Genomic DNA, 11,235 nt, shown 5'->3' with positions numbered 1-11,235 from the left:
ATTCAGGCTCAGGCTTTTTGAATATCTGTCCCTAGCCCAGAAGAGATGAGGATGACTACCCCTGAGCAATATTATCAGTTTGTGGCTACTGTGTTTCTGCTGTGGATGGCATTAGTAGAGCGTACACAGGCTATTAAAGTGCCTAACCTAAAGGAGTAAGTAGCAACTTGAATCCTAAAGACCTTTCTCTTTAACACAAGATTGAGGTGGGAACTACACTTCAAAAGAAAAATTGAGTGAAAGAGGGCAGCCCATCTACTGGTTCACATCTTCATTTGTTTTTGTTGAGTGATACCACCTCTGCTTGCCTTTGTCAGCTTGTTGTTTAATGCATCCAACACTAAACTATCAAACAGCTGAATTCAGTTTAATGTCTAATGATTCTGCACCTGATTTATGTTTCAAGGGTCCTAAAGGTGAAGCAGTTGGCTCAATAACTCAACCGTTACCCAGCAGTTACTTGATCATCCGAGCAGCTTCAGAATCTGATGGTAAATAAACTTTGTTTTGTGTTTACTTTCAAAGCAATTGCTTAGTAAAACCAGATGGTTCCATTTTTCTTTTACAATGGCAATTACAGCATCATGTTTTGCAGTTCCAGACTTCAGTTACAGGTGCTCTTTTTATTAACTCGGTATATTTAGGTGGTTCTAGTGAAAACATTTTTATTTAATAACGCAGCTTTTGACAAAATAAATCAGAAACTCATTTTTTTGGGCTAAGTTCAACCTGCTTACCAAATGAACACTGTACCCTGGGTCAATGTTTTAAATGCTAAAACCCTGAAAAGTTATAAAATGAATGCCAAGACCCATGTAGCTTTGCAAAGCTACGTTTGTGCAATGGTTCTAGCAATTTAATCATATCAGTCCAATTTAATTTGTATACATCTTATACACACACAGCAGTGTTTTCAGTTTAAGTCTGGTAAACTTCAAGAAGATGTGAAGATTGACTTTCCTGAAGTTCCCTCCTAGTTTGTATGATGTAAATCTGTTTCTTATCTCTCAAATGTTTGGTGCTACCCTTTTAATGCGAAATACTCACAAACCTTGGAAACTGGTATACTAGGGGAAATGGTGAAGATGCCCTTCAGAAGGATCAGATTGAAAGAACAGATGTTTCCTTTTCATTTGGAAATGTTAAATCTTATCTATTTGACTCAACACTTCTTTTGAGTGTCTGCAAAATAGGGTGCACAATGGAGGACATAAGCTCAGTAAATGAATAACAATGCTCAGTGTGAAAAAGGTTAGTGCTTTGGCCCCCAGGGTTCAGACTTAATGATTGGTAGAGATTTTTAATGTTTTTCTTCCTCTTCCCAATCATTACTGTTGTGTTGTTTGTAGCCAACAATCATTGCGTCTTGCACATGAAGTTTGTTTGTTTGGTCACTTTAATATTAAGATGGTTTCTATCAAAACATGATGAAAGATGCAAGAATATATATCTGAGCCCTACTGTTGAAGGGCCCAGAAAAGAGGTGGTAGTTGCCTTTTATGAAGGTAGAGACATCTGCCATTCTGTCTAGTATGCCATTCTGGCCAGTCCTGCCCAGAAGCCTTTCTCTCACCAAAGCTGGCCATGAAGTATTTTTATAATTTAGCACAGGAGGGGTCTTACATCAAAGATGCTGAAGAAATAAGCATGCATCTTCTGTAAGAGTTTGTCTTTCAAAGATAAAGTGAGCAGGTGTCCTAAAGAACTGTGAAGTGAACAATATCAGATTTGATGATAATGTAAACATTTAAAGAATTTGATTTATTAATTAGCCTCTGTCTTTAGGCAGGTGTTGGATGGATGCATTGGAACTGGCTTTAAAATGTTCAGGCCTACTTAAACGTACGATGATTAGGGAAGGTAAAGAACATGACTTGAATGTTCCAGCAGAAAATACACATGTATCTTTCTATGGATTGCTGCGTGCTAACAACTTGCACAGTGCAGAAAACTTTCCGTAAGTAAACCAAGCCCTTAATTTAAATGTTATGTAGACAGAACCAAACTATGGAAGACTGTTTAAAATTCCTATGTCTCAGGCATATTCATTAATCTTTAATGACAGTTATGGTCCTCCATGGCAAGAGCCTCTTTTAAGATGGGTGTTTCAACTGCATTTCAATTTCCCAGGTGCAAATACCTTCATTTTTTAAATAGAACTTTTCAGTGATGCAAGGTAAAATTTCACCTTTAATCATCCAATCTTTTCCTTGCTAGAAACAGTAAAGAATTCTTCTCCTCTTGGCTCTGTCTTAATATTGGCTATCCCTCTAAAATGTGTTCTATTCGGAAGGCAGATTTTAATGCTCACATAATGAGCATTTTGGAAATATAATCTTAACCCAGCAAGGTGAATCAGTGGTATTTTCATATAGGGGCACTTATTTTTCAGAATGACCAAATGTATTTAAAGAACACAGAGGAAGACATTGACCTTCTCTTAAATAATTTATTCTGGAACTTCAGTCATCATCTGGTACATCTGGAAATGCAGCTGACTGATATAAGTTGTTTTCAGTTATCCTTGATGTTACATGTGCCTGGAAGAACTCCACAAGCCATAGAGCCCTAGTTCTGGGAGAATACACTAAGAGCAATACATTTTGGAATGGCTATTTAGTACTTTCACTCTCTAATACTGGACAACAGAAACAAAAGTGTACTGTGTCCCTACTTCTTGAATTTTCATTTTCTGCTTGGAGATACTGTAGCCAAAAAGCTTTTCTTGATTACTTGAAAGATGCAGATTGCACCCACAATAAACCATTTGATTAGCTTTCCTCTTGAATTGATCAAAATATGCCTCATCTCTTACAAACAGACTTAGAAGTCATTTAAGTTCACTGCTTGCATCTGGGTTAAGAAGGCTTTTGTCTGAGAACTTCCTCATGCTTTAAAAAATCAGGAATACCTTGTATGTACAGGAAGCAGGACATGGAACCGAGCTTAGCTTCTTGCTACATCTCAGGTTTTCCTGCTTTACAAATGGTGCATTAGAAAGTGTGTGTCAGGAAATCTCGACCTCCATGATTTTTCCATCTTTTCCTTTCCCCACGCCATCTGTGCACCCTGGGTCAGGGTGTGATTGATCTTTACTCCAAGTAGGTGCCCTCTTCTCATGTTTGTTACTTGTCTCCCCAGCATAGGATGTTGATTTTAGTTAGAGTATACTGGGAAGACCTCTGTTTGGAGAAATACAGCACCATTGGCTATTCAGCCTGAAACAAACCTGCACTCTGAGGTTGTCTGTTACCTTAGACCCAAGTATTTGACACAGTTCATGGAGCCATTGTATACAGACGATCAAGCAACTTACTGGCAGGGACTCTTGAAATGCCTCTGGTCCTCCCACTCCACACTAACTCCTTTCAGCCAGTAAAATGGCTATATGCAACCCGGTTGGAGATTAATTAAATTGGTTATCCCTAAAACACTAATGCTGCTGCTTAATGTGAGCTGTTTAGTTGGTGCAGATTATGATCATAATTTAGATGCAATGAACAGTTTAATTAAACACTAAAATAGTTCCTTTAAATAGAGCTTATTTATAGAATTTTAATTAGGCAGAATTTGAAGGAATATTCATGTTTAAGCTGGTTGGCTAGAAGTAATTGAAAAACAGGACTTGCCAAAAAGTCTCAAAATAGGCCCCTCCTTTTTCACCAGGTACATGCAACTCATAAGTGTATAGACAGTGAGGCTAGCTGTACATTTTGGGGGAAGATTTTAACCAGTGGGGGAAAGGGGAATGGAAAGCAGTGTCAACTGAACACCCAGTCATTGCTGGAGAAATGTTAATGAGATGGCATTTCCTTGAGCTCTGTCTCTTGGTTTTAAGTTGTGCTGTACTATCCCTTTTGATATAGGAAGTTCAGTTTTCTCAATTGTATTAACCAACTGGACTATATATCTACTTGCATGTTTGCCTGTGTGCATACAACATGCTTTTTAACACCCAGCCCCCCGGTTACTGTCAAACATCCTTATCCATTTACTTTTTCTTATGCTTAAGCACCAGAAAAGCAGGCCTTGTGAAGTAAGGACCTGTGTAAGGGAAAACTTTCTTAAGGCTGGTAACAATTTATTAGTTTAAAATGAAGTCTAAAATAATACATGTCTGAGAAATGCAAGTTGGTAAAGGTCCTATATTAAATGTCACAAAGTGCTCTCGGGTCAGGATTGATGACTCATGTCCCACATTATGGCAGGTCTTGAGTTTGGAGGTATGGAAGTGTTGGAGTTGGTAATCTGCAAAATTTGACATTATTTGTGTCATTTTTTTCACTTCAGACTAAATGACAGTGAAATTGAAAGGCAGCATTTTAAGGATCAAGATCTGTACTCTGACAAATCTGATAAAGAGAATGATCATGATCATGATGAGTCTGATAATGATGGGCTGGGGAAAAGTGAAGAGAGTGACAGTGACACATCAGAACGGCAAGATGACTCTTATGTTGATCCAGAACCTATTGATGATCTCAAAGAAACTACGTATTTGGAACAAGTTCATGAAGAACTTGGAGAGGTAAAAATGTTATCTTTTGTGGTGCCTATCTTATTTCTGGATTGAAAATTGACATCAGCATTTTGTCAAATCAAATAGGACAAAGTTACCGTGTTGAATTGGCCTTTATTTTAAGCAGCCTTGCCATGTGGCATGCACTGCTTGTTCATTGGTGGATTCCTACTGTCCACCATTCATGGGGTTGACCAAGAGCTTTTAGGAAAGGTGACTAATATGATTCTGAACCATTTCTTTCAGTATTGTTGATATAGTTTGTTAGTTTGAAGAGGCAGCCTGGAAACCAAGGAAAAGAGCTAGCAGCACTTGTTTTTTAAATGAGAGTTAATTCTCCTTTTATATAGTTCTATTTTCCATTCTGTCAAAGGCGCCTGGAGTCGCAGCATTTGCAGGACTTAGTGGCTGACTTGTCTTCAGTTTTCATTAGCACTTTGCATAGTAATTCTCCATTGGTTCTGTGTGGGAACTAAATTGTATATTTTATTACTTTAAAAAAAAGTTGTATTTGATCGTTAAATTGTCTGAAAAGGAATCTTTCAATCCTTACTCTGGCATCTTCCCCTAGGAAAACCTTTGTTTTTTTAACCAGCAATAGAGAGTAGGTAAGGTGGCAGGTAGTAATAGTTAATCTATCACTCAAAAATAGTTACCTATTTTTGGCCTCAAAAATATTTTTGCTTTTACCTGCTCAAGTAGCTGATAGTTAAACTGCAACTAGTTGCAGTTTGTGTTTGAAATACAACGTAGTTTTTTGTTCGCTGACACTACTGTATTCCTTTTTTTAAAGATCTTTCTCATGGACTAGAACAGTGGTTTTCAACTGGTGGTCCACAAACTCTCGGGGGTGGGAAGGGGGAGTCTGTGAAAGATGACTATGATCAATCAAAAGTATGAGAGTTTTTAGGGGTCTGCACATGGGGAAACTGGTGCCTCCTGAGTCTGGGGGGACGCCCACAGACAACACTGCAGGCGGTGTCATCAGCAGAGGTGGAGCTGGTGAGCACCCACAGACACCGCTGCTGGTGTCATTGGTGCGGGTGGAGCTGGCGAGCAGACACTGGCAGGGACGGCCCTGTCAGGGGTGGCGCTTGCCCCCCTGTGCCCTCCCTACCAGTCGCCTACGGGTCTGCAAATGAAAAAAGGTTGAAAACCACTGGACTAGAATGACCATTTTTAAGTGCACACGTAGCAGCATCAGGGAAGCAGTCTCCTAAGATAAGAAAGGAATGAGAGAGCACTGAAGGGCTGAGGTGTAGATCTGAAGTAAGAGGCAACATTGAAAATAGCGAAGAGCTGCCCATGTCTGCCATCTGAACCACATATAAGAGAACAGAAGGGGGGAAAAAATCGATGCCTGGAAAAGGAGCCAAAGGAAAGAGCTGACCGTAGTTTTATCTGGAGGTCTTTCACTTCATGTTTGGATATGATGAAAGGGAAAGGGACTCTTTTTAAGGCTTAAATTGCATTTCTCAGGATAACTCTCTTGCTCATATAAAAAACTGTGGAAGGGAAGTAACTGGTCAGGCCCCATGTATCCTAAGCTAAGGTGGTCTTTAAAATATGTGCAGGTTTCCCTCTTCCCTAAGGGATCCTAGGATATTTTGAATTCTGTTCTGCTTTTGAGTGAATACTTTTTCCTTTTAGGCAGGGGAGGCTTCTCAAACAGAAGTAGTATCAGAGGAAAACAAAAGCCTGATCTGGACACTATTGAAACAAGTTCGTCCAGGAATGGACCTGTCCAAAGTTGTACTGCCTACATTTATCTTGGAACCACGCTCTTTCCTGGACAAACTCTCTGACTACTACTATCATGCGGATTTCTTGTCTGAGTGAGTTTGTTCTTACCTTCTTTTTATGGGGAAAATATTGAAATGGTTTTGTAGTTTTGTTTGCCTTGCTTAAACTGGTACATAGAATGCTGTGCACCCAAAAGCTGGTCTGCCAACATATCAAAAGCTATGTGAGATTTTTCTTGGCTTATAAAGGAGGAATGACTACAACTGAGATGTTGCATATCACAGGCAAAATCTTATGGTAAGAATTGGATAGCAGCTTTCACACATTTCAAGCAGCAGTGTTAAGAACAAAAGAGAAACCCTTCAAAATCTGGTCTTTTAAGGAAACTTTCTCTCCTCTTAAGTTACAAAGTAATTGCTATTTAAATCCTTGTTTGAGTGGGGAAGGGTGGAATATGCTGTCACGTACAGCCTAGATGAATTCATTTGCTTTATCTGAGCAAATAGAGATACAAAGGATGTGACATGGAATATTCTGCTACTTCAGTTCTAACTTGCTGTGCCTGTTAGAGCTGCTTTTTTCCTTTATTTTAAAGCAGTGTCCTCTATAGATTGGCAAATTGCATGGGCAAGGTTTAATGGTGCGGGGGTTGAGATGATAGTATATCTTTGCAATGTTGCTCATGTTCTTCAGAACTGAGCATATTTGGTCTGCAGAAGAAATGCTTTCTCTACAGCCTTTACGTGTAGTATGGGGAAGAGGCATAGATCTTAAAGTTTTAAATTATCCGTATAAAATAAATACAAAAAGGATTCTACTTCAAACTGTAAACTTCTGAAGTGAAGTATATTTGTTTTGATCTACATTATTTAAACTACAGTGGAAAAGAACAAAAGATGAGAAACTAAAACAAAATAGTTAAATTTCAAGAATGCTGAAGTGTCTCAAAATGAAAATTGTCTCTATTTAGGATGCTTATCTTAACTCTGCATTACCAACTTGTTCATTGTACCTATCCATTCTAACTAGTAGCAGAATTTTTCTCCCCACTTTACATTAGGAAGAACTTGCAAAAAAAAAAAAAATAAAATAAAGTTTTAGGAGGTAGCCTCTTGAATTCTGTAAAAGGTTGTATATGATAATTTCTTTTATTTGGCAGCATTCCATTATAGTACATTCAAACAGTTTGGCTGTTGGAAAAAGAAATCTTGGAATATTCATAATCCTCATCTGCAGACTTGTTGCTAGCCTATGTCCATTAAGTAACCTGTATACCTTAAAAAAAAAAAAAAAAAATGCATGCTCTTACATATTCTATTTACATCAGTTCAGAAACTAATGACAAGGTTTATCTCCAGTTCAGTGAGGATATGGTATAAGTAGAGCTACTTGGAAATGCCAGAAGATGTGCCACCTGAAATATTTTAGTTTTATCAAACCCAGGACCTGAGTCCATGAGAAACCTGGCTGAAGTTTTGGTGGCTTGTAGGTAATTTAGTGCTCTATTTTTATATTGGAAGGTGTTTCTGCTACAAAATTTCCTTTCTCTGAAAGAGTTAGAAAATAGTCGTTTCATTCTGATTTGGACTGAACTAAAATATTCTTTTTGCAACCTGAACATGTGTTTTGCCCAGCTGTATTGCAGTACATAGCCATGTAATTGAATGATGATGGTAGATTACAAATGATTGGATATCTATTGTAAAGTTTCAATTTGATCTTTAATCTGATAATTTTATGTAATGTTTCATAGGGCAGCTCTTGAAGAGAATGCTTACAATCGTTTGAAGAAAGTAGTAAAATGGTATTTGTCGGGATTCTACAAAAAACCACAGGTAACTTTTTCATTTTATTCCTGCCATTGATTAAGAAAGAATGGTAATAGTAACAGTAATTATGTTAATTTACTTTTCAAGTATAACATGTACAAATAAATAAGAAACTCTTCTGTTTTTGAATGCAAGCAGCATTTAAAATACTCAGTACCTGATGTTTGTTTTTTAAGTAAATGTTGAAATACCCAACTTGTTTAAAAATGCTTATTTGCTTTGTTCCTCACTGATAATATCATTCTGTGTGGAGAGATGCTGCCTGCACTTCATAGCAGCACTTTTTTTTACTCTTTAGCCTAACCCCTCTACTTTACTTTCCTAAAGCTTTTTTTTCTTTCTAGTCATCCAAATGAGGTAGGGTATTTATGTGGCACTTAGCTTAGTCTGCTTAATCTCAAGCAAACAAATGATCAAACTTTGCTCCTGTAAGGACCCGGTGTCTCCCAGTATACACAAAGGGAGCAAAGTGCTCTACCAAATACCTTCTGGATCTTCCATTTTCCCTCAGAATTTGTGGGTGTAGTCCCCAAAGACTAACTCTTTTACTGTGCATACTAACAAAAGTGGTTTTTTTCATTTTATATTTGATAATGCTGATGCGAGTTTTGTTGCACAGTATCTTTAAGGTGTATGCTTGTCTTGTATTATCAATTTGTCTGTGGTGTTTCCGTACAGGGGCTAAAAAAACCATATAATCCTATACTTGGCGAGACTTTCCGCTGCATGTGGATTCACCCAAGGACAAACAGCAAGACTTTTTACATTGCTGAACAGGTATTAGCCAAAATGTTTTAGAATTGTAATAGATGCTTCAAGAATTTGGCAGCAGTTGATTCATTTGTGGCTTTGATTTGATAAAGAAACATTCAATAAAGATCTTCTGAAGACTTCTGTTGGTCCCCATTAGGTAAACTTTTTATGCACATGCATAAACTAAAATGTGAAAGCAGTCCCCTGGCTCCTTTTACACTGATTCTCACTGCCTTGATGAGTATTGAGAGAGCCAAAGTTGTTGCATGACATTGTCTTTGGGTTTGCTTACTCGGGAGGATAGCATGCAGTTGTTTTGGAGAAATCTAGTAAGATCACTTCATAAAGCTGCCTTGGAGAGTTGCTACTATCTGTCTACTGCATCAAGAGCAGGTGTTGGGTTTCTTTTGGTGAGGAAACAGGGTGCTGGCAGAGCTGAGTTTGACTTGCTGTTCAAGTAATGGAGTTCCTCAGCTCACTGTCTCAGATGTTCCTCTTAATTCCAGGACAAGGTCAAGAAGCAGACAAAGGGGATAACTTGTAAGAAGGAAGGAGTTTCTGTGTCTGAATGCATCTCCTCTGTGTTAAACCTCTGCTTCAGAATAATGTATCTAATGTATCCTTTAGTGCAGGATAGAGGTGATATTTCTACCCATGAGAGGGAGTTGCATGTTCACTTTTCCACATATTCCTCAGAGGTAGTTCTTTGGCCATGCAGCTAGGTATCCAGGTCCTGTAGTAGCTTTCTAGTGAGGGTGTAAATTCAAAAACTGAGTTGCTGTTGATCAAATTAACCATGCTATGCCCATCTGAGAGCAAGGCTGAGCTAGTTGCTGCATCAAAGGAAAACTAGTTCTGTTTGAACATCCATCTTGCACAGTATTATAGATTAGTCTGAATGAAAGTGGAGCAGAACTAATGAACCCATGTTGCATGGATTTTCCATATCAGTATATTCTGTTCTTCAGCACCCAGATAGATTTAACAGAAACATTTGAGTCTTTCTTCAGAAAGTTGGGTGTGGCCACTGGAGACAGTTTTTTAACTTAAATTTTTTTTTTTAATTGAGCAGCCCTTACATGACTACACCTATTTTGTGAGTAAATATGATGCGTTGAATAGCATGTTCACATAGCATTTAAAGTTTCCTCCTTCTCATTTCCTCAACACCCTTATTGAATGCAAGGGCAGGTACTACTTTAAATATCTTCCAGCCTCTTAGCTGTAACAATTTTACCTCTTGGATTTCCAGTTGGCATATTTTCTTGCGTACCATATGCCCCAAATAAGACATGCACCTTAGGGTAGGCAGAATGAAAAGATTTTTTCCAGAATTGTGGCTGAAAGCTGATTTTGGGGAGAAGCTCACTGGCTACTTCAGGAAAAAGTTGACTGAGCAGCCAGATCGGCAGCAGCTATCAAGACTAAAACTAATTTTTGCCTGAATCACTCAGCTGACTGAGGGCCAGTGACCTACTCCATGCAGTCAGCTGTCAGCCCTGATTCTGGAAAAAAATTATTAAAATAAGTTCTGCCTGCCCACAAAGAGGCACAAAGCCTATGTGGTATGCAAGTAAATATAGTGTATGCATCTTCACTTTCTTCCTTTTTTATTTTTTGGCAGTTCATTAACTCTAGCACAAGACTTATTACAAAGTGTTATCTGCTTATGTTCAAATATGTCTTTCAACAGGTGTCTCATCACCCCCCAATATCTGCTTTCTATGTTAGCAACCGGAAGGATGGGTTTTGTCTCAGTGGTAGCATTCTGGCCAAATCCAAGTTCTATGGTAAATTTCTATACTATTGTTCACAGACTCTGGTGGAGGAGTTGGAAATTCAATTAAGTCTTTTAATGAGTGGCATCTGAAGCCGTAGCTCTCTTGTTCTATCAATTGTATTTAAGACTTCAAAAGCCATATAAGCATTGAAGAATCAGACTAATTACTTTTGGATTTGTCCTTCTCCATATAAAACTTCATGGCAACTCCAGCTTCTGTTGCATACTCTGTGCCAGAAGCAGAGCTACTGCCACTGCTACCTGCTACATGCCTCATGCCATGTTAGCGGTACATGGGGCACAAGGTGATGACGGCTCCAGCATGGGGCATGCAGTATGCAGCAGCAGCAGGGCTGCAGCCAAGGAGGTAGGATTGTTTTGATGACAAGTGAAACAACAGCTACGGAGTGACTGGAACGATCAGCCTTCATTGTCCCTCCTGATGCTGATGGCCATGTTCACTGGGCCCCAAAGTCCTGGGATTCTGCAGCAATCCAATCCCGCAGCCATGGTCCCAGCTTCTGGTAGCCTGGCAAGCCAGGTATAGCAGCTCTGTGGGCCAGATCTGCCCCCCTCATGCCCCTTACCACCTTCTCTCCCCCCCCCCCCCC

At 38.9% G+C, this 11,235-nt stretch overlaps 1 protein-coding gene across 8 annotated transcripts in view; it reads left to right on the top strand.

Moving 5' to 3' along the window:
• OSBPL8 (oxysterol binding protein like 8) overlaps positions 1–11,235 on the top strand; it is a 100,561-nt gene that overhangs the window by 70,088 nt on the left and 19,238 nt on the right. For all 8 annotated transcript variants that reach the window (XM_019514762.1, XM_019514758.1, XM_019514757.1 and 5 more), the window contains 7 exons: positions 407–491; positions 1,786–1,957; positions 4,291–4,528; positions 6,170–6,354; positions 8,016–8,097; positions 8,770–8,868; positions 10,538–10,634. In XM_019514762.1, coding sequence (XP_019370307.1) covers positions 407–491; positions 1,786–1,957; positions 4,291–4,528; positions 6,170–6,354; positions 8,016–8,097; positions 8,770–8,868; positions 10,538–10,634 — 958 coding nt within the window. The remainder of the gene's footprint in view (positions 1–406; positions 492–1,785; positions 1,958–4,290; positions 4,529–6,169; positions 6,355–8,015; positions 8,098–8,769; positions 8,869–10,537; positions 10,635–11,235) is intronic.

Source organism: Gavialis gangeticus, unplaced genomic scaffold, assembly GCF_001723915.1.
Source record: "Gavialis gangeticus isolate Ggan-Ray unplaced genomic scaffold, GavGan_comp1, whole genome shotgun sequence".
Taxonomy (NCBI): domain Eukaryota; kingdom Metazoa; phylum Chordata; order Crocodylia; family Gavialidae; genus Gavialis; species Gavialis gangeticus.
This window is presented reverse-complemented; position numbering and strand designations above follow the sequence as displayed.